A 25,650-nucleotide genomic window follows, 5' to 3' on the forward strand; every position below is an offset into this window, starting at 1 on the left:
TTGGGTCCCAGACCCATAGGAATCTAAGGAAAAGGCTTGTGGAGCAAGTGGGGTTCTATCCTGGCAGTGGTCAGCCAGTGCTCAGGAGCCCAGGTCTGTTGCATTCCATCTCTGCCAACTTGCTGCCCCAGCTAGCAAAACCATAAACTTGGAGCATCAGCAAGAGCTTTTCTCCCTACTGCCCAGGCCTCTGGCCAATCAAATTCAGGTTGTAATTCTCAGCTTTAAAATTCTTCACTCTGTCACATCTCTTCCTTCTATCTTCCACTTCCAGTTTCATTACTTTTTCATGATTTTTACTACTGCATATCCTAAAGTCTTCAAGTTTCAAAAATAATGTAAAATGAACCTGTCTTTACATCTTTAGTTTAAATAGACTTAGTGGACATTAAAAAAATTTTTTTTCATCCCAACAGATGGGGCATCTCTAGCACAGACCTGCTTTCTAACTGTATTTCAATAGCTCCTGTCTCATCCTCAAACATACCTAAGCCCAGAAGACCCTCAGAGTCAAACCCAGACCAAAGCACATGATGTGGGTTGAACTGTGTCTCACAAAAAGACATGATGAAGTCCTAACCCCCAGTACCTGTGAATGTGACCTTATTTGGAAATACGGTCTTTGCAGATGTAACCAAGTTAAGATGAGGTCATACTAGATTAGGGCAGCCCCTAAATCCAATGATTAGTGTCCTTATAAGAAGGCCACGTAAAAACAAAGGGATACACAGGGGAAATGCCATGCATTGATAGAGGCAGAGAGTGGAGGGTTGCATCTGCAAGATTAGGAAGGCGCCAAGGATGGCCCACAACCACCATAAGCTAGAAAGAAGAAAGGAAGGAGTCTTCCCTAGACCCTTCAGAGAGCATGGCCCTGCAACACCTTGATTTTGGACTTTCAGCCTCCAGAACTGTGAAAAAATAAATTTCTGTTGTTTTAAACCACCCAGTTTGTGGTAACTTGTTATGCAGCCTTAGGACACCAATATAGCACCTGAAATGAAGGATGCTCCCAGAGACCGAGTTTATCCCAAGGTTCTTTTGGACCCACAGCTTCTACCCACACTGAATCACAGAGGCCTAGGTAAGGATCCCTAAAAGTTAGAATACTGGGATTGTACTTATCCCAGAAATAACTGTCATAGAACTGACCCAAATACAAATGAGACCATCAGAGAGAATGGAAAAAATTAAGGAACCAATGACTAAGTTAAACTTTTTCTTCCTTGAATCTCCACAGGTTAAAACCACTAGTCAAATCAGAAACTCTGTGGACCCTGCTCTTCCCCATTCCTGTAAATAACAACTCCATTCCTGCAACTCAAGACAAAAACTTCAGTGTCATCCTTGAAATCTTCTTTCTTTCACATCTGACATCCAATCAAACAACAAATCCTGTCAGTGCTATCTCAAAATGCATCCAGAATCTGACCTTAATGAAGAGCCTCCTAAGTGGTCTCCTTTCTTCTGTCCTTGACCCCCTTCAGTTTCTTCTCCACACAGTGGCCAGAGTCATCTTTCAACATTTAAAACCTTCCAATGGCTTTCCACCTCTCTCAAAATAAAAGGCAAAAGCCGTTTCAAAAAGCCACGTACACTCCTGCTCTAAGCTGACTCGGACCTCCCGTCCCATGACTCCTCCCTCTCTCTCTCTCATTCAGCTCCAGCCACACTGGCCTCCAAGTTGTTCCTCCAACCCACCAGCTATGCTCCTGCCTGTCCTTTGCCTTTGGGTCCCTTTGTGTAGGAACTCTCTTCCCCAGATATCTACATTACTTGCTCCTTCACGTCCTTCAGGTCTTTCTCAAGTGTCACCTTATGGGAAAGGCCTTCTTGATCATATGCGGCTCCATACTCTCTATTCTCCTCACCTTGATTTTCCTCCTTAGCACCTATCGCCACCTGAAGTGGTATTTGTCTGTCTGTTTTCTCTTATGAGAAGGAAAGGTCCATGAGGGCAACACTTTGTTCTACTCTCTAATATAGTCCCAGTGTCTAGAAGAATCGCTGGTTCATAATAGGAACTCAATAGTTGAATACAAGTGCATTTATCGTGGGAAATGATGCCTTACTGATTTACTTGTACACACACTCCTTTTTAGTTTTCCCTCCTGACCTGAATGAGGAATACCCATCGGAGGAAGCAAAGGCAAAAAATGACCATTCTCCTTCAAGGTGGTTTTCAGTTTTTGACACTGCCCTCTAACCTCTGCCCCTAGATAAACAGGTTTAAAACTCAGACCTCACTGATCCTGATGGGGACATGAAAACCTTGCTCCCACAAACAGGCCCTAAGGGTCAAAGCCCTTACGCTTTATTCTCAGGTCAACTTGTAAAACCATAAAACCATCCCCATTTCCCACGTCCTGGAGTTGAAAATCCTTGAGAAACTGCTCCATGTGATGTCAGTGTCAGGGCCACTGTGCACTACAAGGGGATAATAATTGCTGTGGAAACTCTAGGAGGCATGTGAAACCCCCACCTTCCACCGGGAGTCCTGGGAAGGCATTTGCTGGCCTCACTGCAGCACCTTTCCATCTTACTGAGCAATCTCCCTCAGAACCCTGTCTGTAGGAAATTCTCTCCTGGCATCAAACCACAGAGCTCTAGGCGCGGCAACATTCCTGTGGGGCCTTGTCCTCACGTAAAATTCTGAGATTTCCTGTGGGGCTCAGCATGGCCAGGGAAATGACATTGTTGGACTTATTGCTCATCAGCCTGAAGTTCTTCTTTCTGGGAGTCAGACTGAGGGGCTGGTGTTTCATTCTCATCCTCTCACAAAGGAAAGAGGCTCAAGTCCCTAGAACTTTTCCAACATGACACAATCTCTCAAATAGACTCCTGAGGTAATTCATCTTGTGACACTATCTCTATAGACTTCTTCTTTTCGTAGGAACTTTGTCTCTTTCTCTAAATTAATATTTTTCCTGTTTGTATTATCTTAGGGTATAGAAAAGTCTTTTCCCCTCTCACCTTTTATTTCCCCACTTGTAAAATGAAGATTTGGGTAACACCAAATTAAGAACTCAAGAGCTTCAATGAATCTCATGTTCTCTCAGTCTGCAGAACTGTAAAATGGCCAGAGGGGGCCAGCTGCCCATAATGGGGAAGTTTAGCAAGAGGCCAAGAATTCACTGAAGGCTGAGGAGGCATGTCTTGGCGGCCAGGGTAAAATGTGAAGAAGGCAGGGAAACAAAGAGGAAGAAGAGAAAAACAAAGGCAGTGCAGGGGCACAATGAGAACTCAGAAAGGGAAATGAGACACGATGGGCAGAGATCTGAAAGTGCAAGTACTACAACAGCCTGAATGGGTGAGGAGCACTCACCAGAGGCAGGAAAGGCTGGCCAAATGTGACCAGGAATTTGAAGATAAGAGACAAGTGATCCAAGGACAGATGTCCACTTGTGAACTCATCTGGGTTTATCCACTTCACCATTAGGGACACAACTAGGCTACAAGGTAACTGCTGAGCTACATATGGCTGGGAGACAAGCTGAAAGAATAAGAAAGCAATTTTAGGCATGGAGCAGGAGAATAAAGAGAAATCTAAGAAGGGGTTACTGTCTCTGCATCTTTTAGAAACTGCTTTCAAGACATCTTTCAGAGGTTCCTCTGCTGAAAGACAGGGACAAAAGACTTGGATCAAGTTGAGCAATGACCTTGGTTTTTCTCCCAGATGTTCTTTTACCTACCTGCTAAAGAGACTCTGACACTGCTACCATATAGGGTCAGACTCCCAAATCCCACCTATGATCACATGGCTCAATGTACCCAAGATAAACCTCTGCTCTACTCAAGTACCTTAGAGCAGAGATATACCAGGTGATGGTGGTGGGGGGAGAGGGTGGATTCTTATTTCTTCCAAATGATAGTGTTTTTAGCCTTTTAGTCCACCTAAAGTTTATGTGATCTCTATCTACTATTGCCCTCCCTAACACACAAGCTTCATTTAAGTCCCAGAGAAAGACCAGTACATCAGACAACCTGAGAAAGAAAGAAAACAAGCTCACAGGTAAATGAAGAGCAAGGAGAGGCAACTGTTCCAATGCATATGGCAGAGATCAGGCTTCAGCCAAAGAATCATTATATTTATAGGCACCAAACTTAAAACGATAAGCCAATAATCATGTCAAGCGATAAACAGCTGATGTAGGTAGGGACATTTGGCTCAAAGAATATTAAGGGGAGAAGGAACCCAATCACCAACTTAAATATCTAAAACAATCGCTCTTAAAGTATGGTCCCCAGACCAGCAGCACCATCAACACTGGGGAACTTGTTAGAAATGCATTTTCTTGGGCCCCAACCCAGACCTACTGAATCAGAAACTCTAGGGGTGGAGCTTGGCAATCTGTTTTCACAAGCTCTCCTGGTGATTCTGATGCAAACTGAAGTTTGAGAATCTTCAAAAGTGGAAGTCAGCAAAATTCTTCTATAAAGGGCCAGACAGTAAATATTTTAGGCTTTGTGGGGTTGTCTCTGTCACAACTACTCAATTCTGCCACTACAGTGCAAAAGTAACATAAAAAACGTGCAAACAAATGGGCATAGCTGTGTTCTAAAAAACACAAAAACAAGCAAGACAGATCTGGTCAGCAGGCTACAGTTTAGCAACCTCTCTTCTGAAAAAAGAGGGAGTCTTAAAAGGTAGAACTGATTCTAGCACATAGGGATTTTAACTTTCCATGAAAGTTGCCTAATGAAAGCATAAATTTCCATCCATGCATCATTCCATTCATTCATTCAAGCCTACTGCCAAATCATTTCTCCTCTTTTTTTCCTCCAAAAATCCTGGTTCCTGAAGTTGTAGCATCATGGTGTACCATCCTCTTCTCCCTTCCTTGCTGCTGCAATCTACCAATCTACCAATATCCTGGGTACTGCCCCTCATTCATCAGAGGCTCTTCCTCTCCACCACTGCTGCACCACTTGAGGTGACTTCAACAAGAATGGAGATGATCCATCCAATACCATGACCTTCTCTCCCCTCACATTTTTTACTTTACCCCACCTAAGCCACCCAGCCCATGTTCATACCCTAGAGATTTGACAACACCAGTAACTGTACCACCTCCAGAATTTCAATTTCACCGCCACTACTTCCTATTTTTCCAGGTCATTTCGATCTGGTAACTCTCCCTCCAGCACTTCTTCAACCATATCACTCAACAAGTTTTTCATTATTCATTCTGCTTCCATGACCTTCTCCCCTTCCACCCAGCTCAGCTTCCACAGTCCTTCATTTATATTTATTCCCCTCTGAACTCCCTTTTGCCCCTCTCTCCCTCTGTTGCACTTCCCTGGCAAAATACCAACCCAAGCTAAAATAAACTCAACCATCTACCTACTCCATGTTTGTACCCAAATAGCTGAATGCTGCTGGAGAAAAACACTTAAGTGTGCTGCATGGTTTTACTTTAAATTTAGGACTATGAATCTCAAATAGGCACTCACCAGTGTCCAGAAATTCTATTAAATTTTCTTAATATATTAAATTCTCTGCTCTCCAGGGCTTCCCTGGTGGCACAGTGGTTAAGAATCCGCCTGCCAATGCAGGGGACACAGGTTCGAGCTCTGGTCCGGGGAGATCCCACATGCCGCAGTGCAACTAAGCCCGTGAAGCACAACTACTGAGCCTGTGCTCTAGAGCCCGTGCGCCGCAACTACTAAAGCCCTCATGCCTAGGGCCCATGCTCCGCAACAAGAGAAGCCACTACAACGAGAAGCCCGCGTACCACAACAAAGAGTAACTCCCGCTCGCCACAACTAGGGAAAGCCTGCGTGCAGCGACGAAGACCCAATGCAGCCAAAAATAAATTAATTTTAAAAAATTCTCTGCTCTCCAAAGTAACTATTTCATACTTTATCTTGTCTCCTCAAATCTATACTCTCTCCTCCCCTCTCATTCCCAGCTGAGAAAACAGCAGCAATCTGATGAGAATTATCTCTTTCCACTACCAAATCTACCACCTGACCTACACCTACCTATACATATACTCTCTTCTTTCCCTGTGTTAAAATGGATAGAGGGGTTGTGTTTTGATAGAAGCAGAAACACAACCCTTCCACTTGGGTGTTGAATCCATCCCATTCTCAAAAGTTTCACTCCCACAGTTATCCTTTTTCTTTCTTCCTAATCTTCAATGTCTCTTTCTCTGCAAATTCCTTCTTGGTAAGGCAAGTCACACACACACACAAAAAAAACACCTTTCTTGTCCTCACATTCCCCTGCAGGTACTGCCTCCTTTCTCTCCTCCCCTTCTTGCAAAACCTCTTGAACCAATTGTTTAGTAGTTGCCTCCACTTCCTTACCTCCCATTATCTCCTCAAACCTCTCCAATCATGCTTCCCATCTACCCTATTGAACTTACTGTAGTCCAGGTCACCAACGATCTCTATGTTGCCCAAAGCAGTGGTTACTCTCTATTCTCTTCTTACTCAACCCGTTCTTACTCATCAACAGCATTCAACACAATTCTTGAAATACTTTCCTCTCTTAGCTTTCATGATTCCACACTCCTATTTTCTTCCTACATTACTGGCTACCCCTTCTAAGTTCTCTTTTGCTGACTACTCCTCCTCTGCTCAACTTCAAAATGTTGACATTTTCTGGAAAGCTGTCCTTAACTTCTCTCCATCACTCTCTCTTAGAAACTCTCATCTAGTCTCATAGCTTTAAACATCATTATGACTCCCAAATTTATATCTCCAACCTAGACCTCCCCTTAATTCCAGATTTACACATCAAATTGCTTATAAAACATATCTTCCTGGATGTCAAACCCAAACTTAACATGTCTAAAACAAGCACAACTGATTTATAGTCACCCCACACCCTCCCAGTCTTCTCCATCTCACTGAATGGCAGTTATCCAATTGCTCAATTTAAAAACCACAGAGGGCTTCCCTGGTGGTGCAGTGGTTGAGAGTCCGCCTGCTGATGCAGGGGACACGGGTTCGTGCCCCGGTCCGGGAAGATCCCACATGCCGCGGAGTGGCTGGGCCCGTGAGCCATGGCCGCTGGGCCTGCGCGTCCAGAGCCTGTGCTCCGTAACAGGAGAGGCCACAATAGTGAGAGGCCCGCGTACCGCAAAAACAACAACAAAAAAAACCCCACAGAGACAAAAAAATACAAAAGCCAACAAAAGCCATCCCTGATTCTTCTCTTTTCCTCGAACCCAATATCCCCCCACAGCCACCCATCAGTCTTAACTTACTTCCAAATATATCCCGAAACCATCCTCTTCTTTCGATCCAGCTCCACTGCTACCATCCTAGTCCAAGCCTCCATCATCCTCTCCTGGATGTTTGTCATGGATATTTTAACATGTAATTCAGGTTACTTTCTGCTCAAAACCCTTGAAAGTCTTCCCATGACACTTCGAATAAAATCCAAACTCCTTAACCTGGGCAATAAGACCCTGCATGATCTGGTCCCTGCCAACCACTCCAACCTTATTATGATTCTTCCCCCTTTCACTTGCTTAAACAATTCCACCAAACTTTTTCCAACCGTAAGACATTTGCATCATCTGTGCCTTCTAAGAACCTGGAATGTTCTTCCTTTGGATACTTTTAAGTGGCTAGCTGCTGCTTTTCATTCAGATCTTAGCTGAAATTTCACCTTTTCAGAGAGGCCTCCCCAATAACTCTCTAAAATATCACCTTTACTACATGATATTTTCTTGTTTGTATCTTTACTGTCTGTATCTGCATGTAAGTTCCATAACAGTAGGGAATCTTCTCTGACTTGATTAAAGCTTCATCCTCAGTACCAAGAACTGACATAATTAATTTAACCAACATTTATTGAGCACTCAATATATGTTAGACCCAAAGAGCACTGGGATTAAAGCAGTGAACAAGTCAAACACTTATTCACAGAGATTACGCTGTTGCAGGGCACACAGACATTTAACCACCATTGCAATAAGGGCTCCAAGGGAAAAGCACAGTGTCTAATAGAGGAAACACCTGGTATAATCAAGGAAATCACAGAAGCACTTTTGAACAAGCTCTGAAGGATGAGTAGGAATTAATAAAGTGGAGAGGTTAGCATGGGGAAAGAGCAATTCCAGGCAAATGGAGCAGCAAGAGCAAAGGTCAAATGAAGCAAGACATGTTTGGGAACTAAATGACAGCCAGTGAGGCTGAAGTACTGAAGTGCGGGGTGGGGCAGGGAGGGATAGATAATATAGAAGGATGAGGCTGGTGAGATTGAGTCAGATCATACAGGGTCATAAGCATATTAAAAATTTGGTATTTATCTTAAAGATGATGAAAAGCCACAAGGTCTTAAGTGGGAGAAACAAAAAAATCAAATTTCCATTGAAAATAAAAAATTACTCTGGCTGCAACACAGAGAATGAGTTAGAGCAGAGCTTCCTGCAGAAAGCCCAGTGAGTCATGAATGGGTAATAGATGTGTCCAAGATATTGATCCTTTGAGTCCCTAGAGTGGCCGGGTGCGTTCAGGGCAGCCAAAGCCCCCCTGGGCAGTTGCCTCCACCTTGAGCACCCTTTGTCCACTTACCCCAGTGAATCATGCAAATACTCCTCTAGGTGCTGTGATGTAAAAAGGGTTGGGAAGCACTGGGTTAGAGAATACAAGTGTGAATGTTGAGAAACCTACTAGGAAGCCATTGCAATAATCTTGGAAAGAGATGACAGTATCTTAGTGGTGGTAATGGAGCTAGAGAAGAATAGATTCAAGAAATATTCAAGGGCTTCCCTGGTGGCGCAGTGGTTGAGAGTCCGCCTGCCGATGCAGGGGACATGGGTTCGTGCCCCGGTCCGGGAAGATCCCACATGCCGCGGAGTGGCTAGGCCCATGAGCCATGACCGCTGAGCTTACGTGTCCAGAGCCTGTGCTCCGCAACAGGAGAGGCCACAACAGTGAGAGGCCCACGTACCGCAAAAAAGAAATATTCAAGAAAAAAATCAACAAGAGGACTTCACCAAGTCCTTCACCATAACCTTCATTATTTATCAGAAATTGGCGGGGGGGGGGAGTGTCAAGAATACCTCCCAAGAGGACCAGGTTTGGAAAAAAAGATTATAAGTTTAGTTTTAGACACATTGAGTTTAAGGTACCTGTGAAACATCCAAGTGAGATGTGAGAAGAGAAATAGATTGGGGCAGAAATTAACACACCATTGTAAAGCAACTATACTCCAATAAAGATATTTTAAAAAAAAACAGATTGGGTGTGAAGTTCACAGAAGAAGTCTGGGCTAGAGATACAATTTTACATATAGGTAGTACTTGAAGCCATGAGAATGAAATTCCTAGAGAAGGAACTCAGAATAAGAGGACTTAGCCTTATAAAAGTCAACATTTAATAAGAATGAAAGGAAGAGGAGGAACCAGCAAGTAACACTAAAAAGGAGGGACACTGTGTCATAGAAACCAAAAGAAGAGTAGTTCAGGAAAAAGGATGAGATGACTAGAAATCACTGGATGTGTTCAAGTAGGAACCATGACAAAACATGTCAGAAATGGTTGGGGGCAGGGGAGGGGAGTGCTCCATCAAGTGGCCTCTAGGATATCTTCCAACTTTAAAAAGTCTAGGGAATTCCCTGGTGGTCCAGTGGTTAGGACTCCAAGCTCTCACTGCTGAGGGTCTGGGTTCAATCCCTAGTCGGGGAACTAAGATCCCACAAGCCACGTGGTGCAGTCAAAAAAATGAAAATAAAAAGTCTATAGCTCTTTGAGACCTGATCCTAAAACTTCATGAAGGAAAACTACCCAATATTTTAACTGTCACAGATGAGCCCTAAGAGTATGTGTACTGTAATGTCAGGATAAATAATTTCACCTCCTAACTTCAAAGGAGACACTGGGCTTTGTACAGATCCAACACAAGCGTTGTAGAAGTATCAGTATAATTACGCCCAAGGAAATTATGAGAAGGGCTGAAATGCTATAGTCAGGAAATAAAGATGCAAAAAAAATGTCCTTCAGAGACCACACAATGCCACAACTGAGAACTGCATGTTGTATAAATCTATTAACAATATACTAAACATGACAAGTATTTGATTCAGGATCTGCGTAAAAGAGATCAGAAAAACGATGCACAAAGACCTCTACCAGTATCACAACCCTGAGGTCCTTGATTCCTTTCTAAAACAAACCAAAAAACCCTAAAAATTATAGCCCTCATAGGACACTATTCTAAGTTCCATCATATATGAGAAATAAATGTACACAGTACATAATAAAGACGTCTCATGAAAACAAATTTTACAAAAGCAAGACATTTCCTCGTATACACTGTTTTACTTCTGCTTCTCCAGGGTCAGAAAGCCAAGTGTCTATCAATAGGACTATTAAAACTCTACAAGTCTTCCAAATGAGCAAATAAAACAAGTTTTACTATTTCAGTTGTCTTTAGTTTACTCTAATCTTACAAGAAGAGCAAGAGGATCAAATCAACAGTGTTTACTATGGAGTTTGGCCTGTAGGCATGGTAAAGGGGTAGGTGAATAAAGGTGTGCCTTCTGAGAGCGGAAGTAAGGGCAACACCTTGCATTCTTGGAAGTGGAGGTGTAACTGACTCACCTGTGGCAGCAAGACTAACATACAAGTATGTGTGGCAAAAGCCTGAAGTCAGTCTGATCCTACTCTCTGCTCCAAGCAAGTCCAAGAATTTCTATTTTCTTATAACTCGACAACAAAAAGATACACAACCCAATTAAATAATGAGCAAAGGACCCTCAAACAGACATTTCTCCATAGAAGATATATTAATGGCCAATAAGCACATGAAAAGTTGTTCAACATCGGGCTTCCCTGGTGGCGCAGTGGTTAAGAATCCGCCTGCCAATGCGGGGGTCATGGGTTTGAGCCCTTCTCCGGGAAGATCCCACATGCCGCGGAGCAACTAAGCCCGTGCGCCACAACTACTGAGCCTGAGCTCTAGAGCCCGCGAGCCACAACTACTGAGCCCGTGCTCCCCAACAAAGAGCAGCCCCCGCTCAACGCAACTAGAGAAAGCCCGTGCGCAACAACGAAGACCCAATGCAGCCAAAAATAAATAAGTAAATAAATTAAAAAAAAAAAAGATGTTCAACATCATTACTCACTGGGGAAATGCAAATAAAAACCACAATGAGATACTACTGATACTTTACACCCACTAAGATGGCTATAATCAAAAATGGAAAATACGTGTTAACAAAGACATGGAGAAATCAGAACCCTCATATACTGATGGTGGGAAACGTAAAATGATACAGCTGCTATGGAAAACAGTTTGGCAGTTACTCAAGAAATTAAAAAGACAAAATTATCATATGACCCAGCAATTCCACTCTTAGGTATATACCCAAGTAAGAGAAATGAAAACAGGTGTAGTAACAAAAACTTGTGAATGTTGATAGCATTACTCGTAACAGCCCAAAAGTAGAAACAACCCAGATGTCCATCAACTGATGAGCAGATAAACAAAATGTGGTATATCCATATAATTGAATATTATTCAGCCATAAAAGGAATGAAGAATTGATACATGCTACAACATTGATGAACCCTGAAAACATTAAGCTAAGTGAAAGAAGCTAGACACATGCTGTATGATCTATTTATATGAATATCCAGAACAGGCAAATCTATAGAGACAGAAAACAGATGAATGGTTACCAGGAAGGGGAAATGGACAGCAAATGCTTAATGGGTAAGGGGTTTCTTTGGTGGGGGGGCACGGTTGGTAATGAATATGTTCTAGAATCAGACAGTAATGATGGTTGTGTTTAAAAACAAGCATGACACGGCAAGTTCCTAATGAATTATTTTCAGAGCAAATTAGTCTTTACTCCACCCAAAGACTGAGAGTAACACATACACAAACCAGCCAGGATAAAATAAACTGACGTACTAACTTCTGAAAATTAACTTTAATGTTATCAGCAGAAGCATTAACATTTAATGAGTTAATAAGGTACTCTGGGAGAGCCAATGGACAAACAAAGGCAAGGAAACTTCTATGTGATCACATTACTACTTTCCAATCAAGTAACATATTTATACAACTAAAAAAATAGAGATATGGCAACCGGAAACCCATAAAAGGACCTGGAGACAGTGAAAACAAGTAAAAGCTCAAAGCCACTAAAAGCACAGATGCATGACTCATCGGCACCTCCTCTGCTGATTTGTATAGGTCATCAGAGGGTAGAACTGGAGAACTATAAACACACTCTAATATCAAAGGGTTATTTTATAAAGCTTTCAAAAAACCTCAGCTTTCTTTTTACTAAGAAAGAGAAAAGGAAAACTCATAGTTATACCTGTCGGTATCACCAAGAAATCACTGTTCTCTAACTCTAGGCTAAACCTCTAGGTCAGACAAGCAGCCCAGGGCCTTTGCTCATGGCTCTGAGTGTTCTGAGGGGCACTGAGAAGTCAGGTCTCATTACCCAGTGACACTTCTCCATCTAGGGTGATAAGGGGTTCACAGCACGATGAAATCACTCTATAGACCAGGCATCACAGCTGCCCCTTGTCCCAACTCCACACCCACCCAGGTTACCATGGAACTGGTACAAACAAATAGTTTAATATGCTATTAGCTCTGATCTAAGTAGCTGACATAACACCAATTAAATTTATAATGACACTGGAGTAATAAAAGAGCACTTGGCATACTTCTCTTTGCAAACATGATTCAAGGGGTGGTTTTCCTTTTGCCCCTTCTTCAATTTCTAGCTGCTAGGCCACTTAGAAGCCACTTAATCTCTTTACTCAAAGAGTTGGTGTTTAGGGCTTTATCATTTTATAAGAAAAGGACCACTAATATTAGAACTAGCTACTGGGAGTATCCAACCATGGCATAAGAATCCTCATTTCTTTCAGAGTAAAAGTGAATGATACAGTGGTTGGAATCTAGAATCCTGGGTTCCCACTCAAATCTCGCTCTCTTTCTAATTCTGGTTCTGGCTCTGTGAAGGACACATGATCTCCATTTCTAACACATGGGCAGAGGCCATGGACACTTGTCTTGGCTTCACCACAGAATCCATGGCTGTGAGGAAATGAGAGCAGCAGATATTATTGAGTGCACCAACCTGCTGGCGCTTGCATCCTTGAGCCCACTGACCAGCCTTACCAATGTCTATATTTATGCTACATATGGAAGGAGTCATCGGGCCTTTTGGCCACTTTTACATGCTATACACTAAAGCTATCAAAAATGGGTCCTTTGAAGTTACATTTTCTTATGGAATACCCTACAGCAGTTAAACTGAGTAAACTACATATATTTATTAGTGTGGGTAGAGCACACACACACACACACAAAGCAAGTTATTGAAAGACATGAACAATATGATATCATCTGTTGAAAATGAGATGTTATAAAACATGGATTGGAAAGATACACCTAATGCCTGATAGTAGTTTCTTCTGGTGAGTGGGAATGAGACTAACGTGGAGCCAGGAGGCAAGTTACAAAGGAGACTTCAATTTCATTAGCATGGTTTTATTTTTGTAAAAAACACACAAAAATATATATTACAGTACTCTAACATTTGTTAGTTCTGGGTGGTGAGTACACAGGTGTTTGTTAAATTAGCTTTGTACATTTGTGTATCTTTATTTTTTTCCCAGTTAAAAAGAAACCTTTATCTTATAAGTACATGTTGGCAATATGCTCAATCAGTAAATAGTTACTGAGCATCCATAATATGCAAGTAAAAAACTCCTGCATTTACCGAGTATTTACTGTGTGCCAGGCACCGTATCAAGTGATTTACATGTATTATGTTATGAGGTAGGTACTTTTTGTAAGAAGGGAGAAATGCTGATCCTCTTCATCTCCAGTTTTCATCAGCTATCAGTCCTGGCCTCTTCAATCTACTCTCAGGAAGACTACTAGCTTTTCCACTTGGTGTGTTTGGAAAAAGCAACTATGGCTCAACTCCTTCCACTCTGCCAGGATCTGCCTGCTTGCAGAAGGTACACATTTTCCTCATAAGTTTGACAGATATGCTCTGACTGCCTCTGCAGAGACAGACCTGTGGTTGTCCCACACTTCCAAAGATTTGCTGGGTAGCTACATCTAAATTTGTATGCTTAATTCTGGATCAGTATTAGAAACCATTATTACTGCTGCACACCTAAGCCACATCCTTCAACCTAAGCTTTATCAGTTATAAACGTAAAATACATTTAAAATTTTCATATAGATTTGGCTTGCAGTTGATTCCATACTTAAGCAGGAAATAAAAGGGTTATTTATTGTCCCTATGCATCAACCCTGCTGTTGTTGCTGTTTTACAGAAGAGTATATTTAGTCTTGGAGACACTAAGTAATTTACCCAAGGTGGTAATATGTGGCAGTCAGAGTTCAAATTCATATTCATTTGATTCCAGAGTTCATATTCTTTTTTTTTTTTTTTTTTTTTTTTTGTGGTACGTGGGCCTCTCACTGTTGTGGCCTCTCCTGTTGCAGAGCACAGGCTCCAGACGCGCAGGCTCAGTGGCCATGGCTCACAGGCCTAGCCGCTCCACAGCATGTGGGATCTTCCCGGACCAGGGCACGAACCCGTGTCCCCTGCATCGGCAGGCAGACTCTCAACCACTGCGCCACCAGGGAAGCCCCCAAGTTCATATTCTTAATAATTATGCCAAGGCATTACGCTATGCATATCAGGGCAAAGAAAAGCAGTACCAATTACTTGCTAAGAATTTGTAAGATGAACTCAAAAAATATTCTAAAGGCTGAAGCTTTTCTTAGTATATACTGAAAGAGGGTAGGAAAGTGTATGTTTGTATATGCATATGTGTAAGTGTATACAAGGAACCATGAAAGTACTAGTTATTATAAAATTCTTTTAGGGAACTTTTAACCTTCAACTCTAGTAGGCATGTTTGCTTCCACCCATTAAGTACCCCGTCCCTCAAATTTTACTCAAGAAACCACAGATACACAGCAGGGTTTCTAATCTCCTGTGCTTTAAATGAACTGTGTTGAACTACTCCCTGCAGTGTAGTTCCCCCAGACAGCATGCTCAGCTCTGACATTAACTTGATGTCAGTCTCTACATTCTGCAATCCCTCCTCGGGGAAAGCAACCCTTCCCTCAGCAGACCAGGCCTGCCTAGCTCCAGGTCAGTGCTAATAAGAGAAAGCCACAAAGCACTTGAAACTTAGGTCTAACTTAGCTGACAGCCCCTGCTATCAACACAAAACCAAGGGCCTGCACAGCCCCCTAACCATGGAGGAAGTTGGTCCCATCCCTTCAGCTTGGCCCCTTCACAGCAGAGGCTTGCCCGTGTGGGTGTTCACTCAGTTCTCTGGACTCACACTGCACACTATCCACACCTCTGTAAAGAGCCTTTACATCCTGCTGCAGTGCCCCTGGCTCAGTCTGTGAACCTTGTTTATACCTCCTGTACCTACCTTTTCTCCTTAGCTGATCTAATCCAGTCCTATGACTTTAAATGCCACCTATAAACTGACAATTTATAGATAATTCTCAATCTTATTTCATTGGTCTGGAGTTCCGGATTCATACTTCCAACTGTCTATTCAACATCTCTACTTGGGTATCTAATAGCACCTCAAAGATAACAAGGCCCAAGCCAAACTTTCAATTTGCATTTAAAATTACTTTTGAGGGCTTCCCTGGTGGCGCGGTGGTTGAGAGTCCGCCTGCCGATGCAGGGGGCGCGGGTTCGTGTCCCGGTCCGGGAAGATCCCACATGCTGCAGAGCGGCTAGGCCCATGAGCCATGGCCGCTGAGCCTGCGCGTCCAGAGCCTGTGCTCCGCAACGGGAGAGGCCACAACAGTGAGAGGCCCGCGTACCGCAAAAAAAAAAAAAAAAAAATTGCTTTTGAAACTTGAAAACTGATTAGGAAACACTGATCTATGAATTATCAATAGTACATATGTTCCCATAAACATATGGAATCTCTGTGGAGCCCATCACACATGGAATGCTATGTGGAAACCACAGTCAATGAACAGCATTGCACTGGGAATAACTACTTGCCCAGAACAAGGAGTACTTACTTATACAAAGTGAGTAGAAACAATGCTGATTTCATTCATTTTACCCTTAACTTGTTTCCCTTAGGCCTTTCCAACCTCATTTCTCACTTTAACCCTTCATTCCACCACTCTACTTCCAGACTTCTGTCCATAGTATTTCTTTGATTTGAAATGCTCTCTCCTCTGCCCCAACCCTATGTAGCAAAATTCTAACTGATCTTCAAGGCCCAGCTAAAATGCCTCCTCTCTCATGAACCCATTCCAAATCTCTCCAACAGCTGAATGAATGATATATGTGGGAGGAAGGAGGTATGATTCCTTCATAACAGGTTCGAAACTTTGAGTCCTCTCTTTCATCCCTACACCCAGTTGTCTTAGCTCTACCTTAGAATATATACAGATTCTGATCACATCCACTGCCACCACCCTGATGCAAGCCAACATCAATCTCTCGCCTAGATATAATGCAACATCCTCCTAACAAGTCTCCTTCCTTCCACCCTTGCCCTCCATAATCTATTCTCACCAAAGCAGCCAGAATGGTCCTTTTAAAATGTAAATCAGATCATGTCATTCCTCTGTTCAAAACCCTCCCCAAACTCCCAACTTCATACCATAATCCAAAATCCTTAATATGGCCTACAAAGCCCTATATAATCTCTTCCCTGATACCTCTCTGATTTCACCTCCTACTATTCTTGATCACTCAGCTCCAGCTAAACTGGCCTCCTTGCTATTCTCCCAACTCATCAATTATGCTCTCACCCCCAGGTTTTTATACTTGCTGTTCCCTCTGCTTGGAACCCTCTTCTCCCAGATGTACACATAGCTTGCTCACTCCCTTCAGGTCTCTCTTCTCAAATATCACCTTATCAGAGAAACCTCCCTGTCAACACTATATAAGACAGCTTATACACTCTCACCATTCTCTGTCTCTTTACCCTGTGTTGTTTTTCTTTTTAGCATTTATCAATTATATTATTTGTTTATTATCTGTCTCCGCATCCCATTCTCCAGAATATAAGCTCCAGGCCATCAGGGCCTTTGCTAATTATGTCTTTGCCTATAATAGTGCATGGCACATAGTAAATACAGTAGACTGTGGGTTCCTTAATGTATAAGATTGAAAGTAAGAACAAAAAGCCTCCATAGTTAGTCAAAACCCCAAAGTACTCTGTATAATCAAGACACCCAGCAAACGTTTAATGATTTTTTTTTTTACATGCATACACACTTCTTCTGGCCAATTATTATTGGCCAGAGCCTCATATCATGAATCTTAGAATTGTTTAGTCCCCCAAAGGAAGGAAAAATCAGTTGTAAGTGGAAAGTTCAGCCTCTGATATTGAAAGCATCAACACTTAAAAATTAAGGCAAATGATATTTTACAACTCAGTTCAAAACTTGATCCATTTTAAGGCTTCAACTATTGTACCAGAAGCTCCTTCTTCCTCTTATGTTTTCTATCACCACCTACAGCTTGTTTCCCTCTCGTACCTTCTCTAAAGAGAGAAAGACACTGAGCTTGCATTAATGAAGGCTCTGAGTTTGAACCCCAAAAGTCCAGAAACGGAAAGTGATTTTTTTTTACAAATTTCTAGAGCCAATTAAACTCAACCACAAATGATATCAATCCTGAGCTACTTGTAAAGATTATAAGTGCTGCCATGTATGTCATTCCACATGAATCACAAGACTTCATCATCTATATAGCATAGATATTGTTGAAGACTGTGCTCTAAATTATAATTTGAGACCCTTTAGTTCAGTTAAAATGATTATGTATTTCATTAAATTAGGGAGTAAAGCAGGTTGGTGACTTAAAAAATGCCTAAAAGTAATAAGCACTCCCAAAGCCTGCAGTGTCCAATTGCTCAATTTCCAAAGCTTTAGGTAAATACCAGGATCTTCATTAATACAGGCTTTCCCAAGATACTCCTTACCAAGAATCTCTAATAAAAGCAATCCATTTTTTCCTTTGGTGCTAAAGTGGCCAGGCTCAGACCAAAAAAAAAAAAAAACACCACCAAAAGAATTACATAAAGGGATTTTTGGATAGGACTTACACAAAAATCAATAAGCAACTTCAGAATATAAAAATCAGTAAACCTTCAGGTGAGTTGACACAGAATGTAGAACACCAGAAATATAACTGAAAATTGGCTCCCAGTTCTCACACACTCCATCGCTGGTAAATACATAGCAGAGGATAGGAAGGATATTTAAATCATCCCTTCAGTGATCTTCAACAGCTTTACAAACAAGTACTAGACTGCTATCTCCATTTTACAGAAAGTTATTTCTATTATTAGGAAGAAGTTAAGGTGCAGGAAAGTCAAGAGCCAAATCCACATAGAGGTTTATGCTGGTAATGGGGGGTTAAAATTACGTGCAGGTATACTGAAGTCACATGTGTGGTTAATTTTATCAAACAACCTGACTCTCTGGGAACACTGAGGGCAGAAGAGAGTACTAAATAGATGTCTTTATTCTCACAATAACTCCTCCATTTTAACTACCATCTTCTCTGTCTCACCCTCTCTCACAAACTAACTGCACATTTCCACTGTCAAAAGCCACATTAAATTCGAGCAAAAGACCACAATCACCTAGTTAATCTCTACTACAACCACTGATTAGAGGATGCTCTTGAGACCCCCAGCTCTGGCTCTCCACTATAAGTGGATGTGGGTACATGAGCCCTATGGGGTTTGGGAAAAGAGAGAGCTCAAACAATGTACTTGTCAGCACTTTAAACAAAAAACCCATTCAATTAGAATGGCACCATGTTCCTTTTGCCCTTTCTCCTTAGGAACTAAATTAAACAGATTACAGACAGTGGCAAGAGCTGGCCTTAGAACAGCCTCCCCCTTATTTGTTATTTTTAGCAATTTAGTCCGACAACGCCTGACAACTAAACATGCCTAGAATAGCTAAAGGGAGGGGGGATTATCAGATACTACCAGCAAAAAAACACTAGTCATCACTTCCTCCAACCCTAAGAAAGAATCATTTTCCATGTCTTTATAGCATCACAGAGTTTGAGCTTTTAGAGTCTCATATAAAAACACAGCACATATAAAACATCAGTGGAAACTGATAATGCTTCCTGACCTGGAGTATTGTTCCACCCTCATGTGTTTTCTTAAAAACAAAAGCATAATAAAATGAACTAAATTGTTTTACACAAAAGTTAGGAGTACAATGCATGTGTGTCCATTTTGGAAAAATTCCAGCACAAGATAATTATGTACGCAAAAGAATGGTCTCATGAATAGTGATGGAATTCATATATTTTTATTATACTGGTGGCAGGTGAGAGATTTGTTTCAAAACAAGACAAAGTGAGGTGGGAGAAAATCATAATTAGCAAGACAGCATCAACCATAGACACTATTTTTAAATGAAATAATGTAGTAAAAATTCTTTGAAAAATGAATAAAATAAAAATGGTAAAGTCCTAAGCAGTATAACTATCTGCACCAGCAGATTAACTAAAATTCATTAAAACCCATTTTATAACACTTACCACTTATAATAAAAGTCCATGTACACTCAAAGAATTTAAGAATTTTTCAATATTTTCTGAATTTTTTTTGCCACTAAGTATCATGTATTTTACATGACACTATAGGATAAAGCACTACAAATGATAAAATGATGTCTCCCTGAGTATGTTACTTTATGCATGTGGAGTTAATAAGCTATTACACAGCTCTACCCAAAAGTATCTCTAAAACAGGTGATACCTAATACAAACTACCTTTAAGCCATCACACAAACATCTCTGTGATTTCAGTTATTTAAGCAACTACTACAAAGATATCACACAATATGCTGTCACCTCGTATTACATTTTAGCTGGCAACTGTAGCTAAAAGCTGTAGGCAGACAACTAGTTTTATTTTACCTGCAAAAATAGGATTACAATTAATAAATTAAGGTAATGATCTAAACAGAAAGGAAACTGGGGTTTTTTTGTTTTGGTTTGCCTCCCTCCATCTTTTCATTTTAAGGGGACATTTTTGCTCCTAAAGTGGCAATTCAGAAAAAGACCAAGGTTATAATGATAAACTTAATAGAAGTGACCCCAGATATCTTCTAATCCAACCCTCTTGTTTTACAGATGAGGACACTGAGGCTTAGAGTACAGCAAGGGCTAGAAGCCAGAACTCCTAACTCAACAGAAGGTATTTAAATTAGGAATTTAGTATTTAAATTAGGAATTTAGGGTAATGAATGTTCTTCTATAAGTCTAATAGACTTTGAGATCTCCATTCATGGTTCAAATATCAGCTTGGATCTTGTTCTTTTGAGCTGATTAATTACAGTGTGCTCATTAATACAGGTGTGACCTGTTCCACACTGAGTATTGAACAACTCATTTCTTCTGGCCAGCATCTATTACTTCAGATTAAAAGAGACCTGTCATATAAAGACTGATCAGAGTAAGAATCTAGGGTAAAGAAAAGTATACTGATTAACTTCACCTTACCATCTAGTTACAAGAGCAGGGAGGCATGCAGTAACACGAAATAAATTTCAAATTCTAAGTCATCAAAAGAAATAATTCACTAAGCAGCCTGAAAATGAATGGAGGAACTCTCAGGCATGGGAGGGCGGAGGCTAAGGACAAATATTTATGGTCAGACAAAGAAAAGTACAGACCATATAAAGCATACAGCAGCGAAGGATGAGGTCAACAACCCTCTGAAGCATTCAAAGGGATAGTCTGGTGTGGTTATAGACAAGTGTTCCAAGGAGGGGAATCAGGCCACCCCCGGAGTGTATCCTAGAAGAAAATAACTGAATCAAGATGCAAAAGGCTGAATTCTGGACTAACTGGAATGCAAATCCTTTTGTAAATCTTAATCACAAAACGAAGACACACAGCAGTGAACAGATCAAATCAAAGGAGTGTGTGTGTAAAATATCTGTAATATGCATTTCACAGACAAACAAGAAAGGCTGTCTATAAAGGGCAAGTCTATCTGGACTGTTTACATCTAACTTCTTACCAGACCTGAAATATTTCTACTGATCAAATGAAATATATCATAGATAGTTTACATTTGGGCAAATATTAGCACTTGAATCATAACACATATATACTGACCAAGATATTGATAATATTCATAATAACCAATAAAGAATACTCAACCAGAAAAAGAGCATATATGGACTTACTCAGATTCATTCTTCTCTGAAAGTCACAGAGGAGGATCACACAGCTACATTAAGCCCTAAAACACCAGGATGTGGAGAATATATATAGTTCACTATAACTCTAGCCTTCCAGCCATCAGGCTCTTTTAGACAAGTCTTAAATAACTAAAAACCATTTTAAAACAAACATCCTTTTTCATAAATGTTAAGAATACAAATGAACTCTATAGAGATAAGTATTCATATGTGAAATCCCACCATATGGAACAATAAGAGAAACTTCACCCAAGACTCCCCAAATCAAAACAACATAGAAAGAGATTAATTTACTAATCTTGTAATTATTTAAAAAAAAATTTTTTAAGACACTCAGAGGTGCCTAGCTATCTAGTTACTACTGAAGGTGGGAAATCACCAAGCTAATATTTAGAGTAGAGACATTTTATACTTTACTGCTCTCTAGTACTCAAACTCTCCTGGGTTGGAGTAGGAGATGTCTCTGAAAAATAGCTCTCCTCAGCAAGAGGCTAAGAGAGAAACTGTGCAAATGCTCCATGAGAACATCTTGACTTCTTAAGGGTAAAAATGAGCTGTCTGGAAAGATAAATTGTGGTACAACTATATAATGGAATACATACAGCAATGAAAATGAACAAATCACAATCTCAACATGAATGTACTTCACAAACACAACATTGAGGAAGAAGCGAAGCAAAGCAAAAAATATGGAGATGGATTTTGTTCATATAAAGTTCAAAAACTGTCTTGAGGGATATACACATAGGTAGTAAAACTATATTTTTTATGAAAGGAAATAATTATCCAAAAGTTAGGGTTACCTGAGGGAGGGGGAGAGTAGGCAGGAATGGAAGGGAGAAAGAAAGGTAGGGGCGGTGCTCTGGTGTCCTGCCAATTTTTGATTTCTTGGTTCGGATGATTGTAACAAGTGTTGGCTTTATAATTATTGTTTAAACTACATGTATTTTAATACATATTTCTGTAAATGCTATATTTCACTACAAAATAAATAAATGACTAATTTTTTTTGATGGATTCTAAACTTTGAGCTATGCAAGCAGATGAACCATTGGGTGTAATTCTTGTTTAATATATAAAAAACATTCTTGGGTTTCCCTGGTGGCGCAGTGGTTGAGAGTCCGCCTGTCGATGCAGGGGACGCAGGTTCGTGCCCCGGTCTGGAAGGATCCCGCGTGCCACGGAGTGGCTTGGCCTGTGAGCCACGGCCGCTGAGCCTGCGCGTCCAGAGCCTGTGCTCCGCGACAGGAGAGGCCACAGCAGTGAGAGGCCTGCGTACTGCAAAAAAAAAAAAAAAAAAATTCTGCCACTGGCTTTGCTCTCACCTGCCCTTCTCTCTTCATTGAAAACACAAGTAAGAATCAGTGCTTATCATATAGTAGTGTCCACCTGACATCACGTCCAAAGAGGGTGTCCCATCATACACACAAAGGTACTAGCCCAGGGCTTCCCTGGTGGTGCAGTGGTTAAGAATCCGCCTGCCAATGCAGGGGACACTGTGAGCCCTGGTCCGGGAAGATCCCACATGCCGTGGAGCAACTGAGCCCACGCGCCACAACTACTGAGCCTGCGCTCTAGAGCCCATGAGCCACAACTACTGAGCCCTCGTGCCACAACTACTGAAGCCCGCGCGCCTAGAGCCTGTGCTCTGCAACAAGAGAAGCCACCACAATGAGAAGCCCGTGCACTGCAACGAAGAGTAGTCCCCACTTGCCGCAACCAGAGAAAGCCTGCGCGCAGCAACGAAGACCCAATGCAACCAAAATAGCTAAATAAATTTAAAAAAAAAAAAAAAGGTACCAGCCCAAAAGTGAGGTACTTAGGGCAAAAACTGGACATCCATCCAAGTGCCTACCAGTGCCTACCCATGCTATGGAAAAAATGATCCTCATTAGGCAGAGTAAAATCTCCTCAATCATGGAAACTCCAAAACATTTTCTCATCAGAGTCTCAGAACTCAGCCAACTGCAGAGTGTCACAGGCACCTCCTATCCAGTATTCTTGCCACTAGTCTTCCTACTTGTTTCAGGAACTACTGTCTGACCATAATAGCCACTTCTGTGGAAGAGCCAGGACTTTCACAGTTTCTTAGATTTTACTTATAGCATGGGCTGGAGGGCTATTTCACAACCCTGGGATTGTAACATTCTGCGTCAGAAGTGGCATTATGTAGGCCAGAATGTCCTGGTTTCCTTATTCTTATTTTTAATGTGTCATTGCTGATCTAACTAGGGTGGTGGAAGGGGTGGTAACCACGTCAGAGAAAGAGGGGAAGGAAAGTGGTCAACCAGTATTTGCGTGTGCCTAAAATATAATGGGGATTTTAAACTGAAGGCAGATGAGCCTGAAGCGGTAATTCAATGAGAGAGGACATAGGAGAAGAGTGGTCAAAATGTGTTCAAATATACCACTGAGAGCTTATCTCAAGGATTCCAAATACTTGAGATTCAAAAGGCAAGACATCAAAAATTCAGCTCTAGCTCATCTGAATGCTGAATCTAAGTTTTTGCAACTGCAAAAGAAGTCCACAAGTAATTATTTTCTTTTTACCTCTAAAAAAGTGAGCAAAAATATAGGATGTATTTTTCACTCTTTAGAAGATACATATCTCTTCAATCTATCAATAAGGTTTTAACTCAACTTTACCTAAGGTTGAATTTTCTTAAAAAAAAACTATACTTTCTTTTTGTAGCAATGCTGTACATTTCAAAAAGAAAATTATTTTTACAAAGACAGATGAGACTCATGAAGTCCTAATTCCAAATCCCAATTATACTCATGTCATTTTTAAAAAGTACGATTTTGCATTTTCTAACATATACTGTATTACGTATTATATACTCAGCCATCTTCTTTAAAATTATTCATTATCAGTATTTTTTTTTAAATAGAGAATTCCCTCAATGACATAAATAACATGGTTACTCTATCATACTAAAGCATTTTATTTTTTCTCTTCAATCGGATTACCATCATTGGTCTGCTAATCGCCATTAAGAGAAATGGTGACATTCCCTCCCAGAACCTGATCAACGATCTCTATAAAGAAAGGCAAGATAAAAATCTACATAACACTATCACATTATGAGTCTGTTACGAAAACACTTCCTAGTCAAACCCAGGAAAGTGATTACAGCCTGAAGAACCCAACATAGGGGTATTAAAATGTAAAATATGGAATTTTAAGAAGAAAAAGACTATCTTCCCAAGGTTAAGATGGTACTTGTCTTTACCCTTCTAGTATGTAATATAACTCCCTATCAAGAAGACATGAGGGGGCTTCCCTGGTGGCGCAGTGGTTGAGAGCCCGCCTGCCGATGCAGGGGACACGGGTTCGTGCCCCGGTCTGGGAAGATCCCACATGCTGCAGAGCAGCTGGGCCCGTGAGCCATGGCCACTGGGCCTGCGTGTCCAGAGCCTGTGCTCCACAACGGGAGAGGCCACAGCAGTGAGAGGCCCGCGTACTGCGCAAAAAAAAAAAAAAAAAAAGAAGGCATGAGGGCAGAGACTTCCCTGGTGGTCCAGTGGCTAAGACTCCATGCTTCCATTGCAGGAGGAGCAGGTTCGATCCCTCGTCGGGGAACTAAGACCCCGCATGATGCGCCACGTGGCCCAAAAGAAAGAGGACATGACAGCAGCATTACAGTACCCCCACCTCTGCTCCATAAGAAGAAAAGGGCAGCAAGTGAGACACCAGGCTGGTTGACAATGTAGACACAGCATACTACAGTTATCAAAAGCTAAACAAATTCTAGGTTAAGTAGGACTGGGGAAAAAAATGTGGAGAGGGCAAACATAAACAGTAAGAATGGAGGTGGAGGGCTTCCCTGGTGGCGCAGTGGTTGAGAGTCCACCTGCCGATGCAGGGGACACGGGTTCGTGCCCCGGTCCGGGAGGATCCCACATGCCGCGGAGTGGCTGGGCCCGTGAGCCATGGCCGCTGGGCCTGCGCGTCCGGAGCCTGTGCTCCACAACGGGAGAGGCCACAGCGGTGAGAGGCCTGCGTACCGCAAAAAAAAAAAAAAAAAAGAATGGAGGTGGATAAAAGCAAGTCCAGAAAATACTAATGAAGATGGGCTCTCCGATCAGACTAGCACCTATGTTATGTCATGGAAAAGAATGATCCATAGCGTCATTTATATAGACGGTTGGTAGGGGGTGGGTAGGCACACACAGTGGGGCCGAGTTAATAGCTCTGGTCAAAAACTAGAACTTTGGACCCAAACCAAAAAGCTTACTTCATCAGAGATGAAAATGTGCTAAATTAAACAGCCTGGCCTTTGTCTGCAGAGTTATGTATAAATTATGCCTCCTCAATTTAATTGTAAGGTATCTGAGGGTAGAAACTAATAATGATAATGATAATTAAATAAGATGAAATACGCTGGACTGACAAGAAATACTAGGGCCCAGAAGAAGAGACTGTATATTTGAAAGGCAGAGTAATAACTGGAA

The 25,650-nt window shown here is 41.5% G+C and overlaps 1 protein-coding gene across 5 annotated transcripts in view; it reads right to left on the bottom strand.

Moving 5' to 3' along the window:
• Window positions 1-25,650, bottom strand: part of PFDN1 (prefoldin subunit 1) — a 77,756-nt gene that overhangs the window by 20,175 nt on the left and 31,931 nt on the right. The window contains exon 4 of one of the 5 annotated variants that reach the window (XM_022588950.2): window positions 7,218-7,300. The exons of 3 other annotated variants lie outside the window; for them this stretch is intronic. In XM_022588950.2, the coding sequence (XP_022444658.1) occupies window positions 7,218-7,300 (83 nt within the window). Of the gene's footprint in view, window positions 1-7,217; window positions 7,301-14,380; window positions 22,474-25,650 lie in introns of those variants that run through there. One more of the 5 variants, XM_089909365.1, reaches the window with a different exon arrangement.

The sequence above is a fragment of the Delphinapterus leucas genome, chromosome 3 (genome assembly GCF_059928025.1).
Source record: "Delphinapterus leucas isolate spDelLeu-1000000601 "Yukka" chromosome 3, BTC_Dleu_Yukka2, whole genome shotgun sequence".
Classification (NCBI taxonomy): domain Eukaryota; kingdom Metazoa; phylum Chordata; class Mammalia; order Artiodactyla; family Monodontidae; genus Delphinapterus; species Delphinapterus leucas.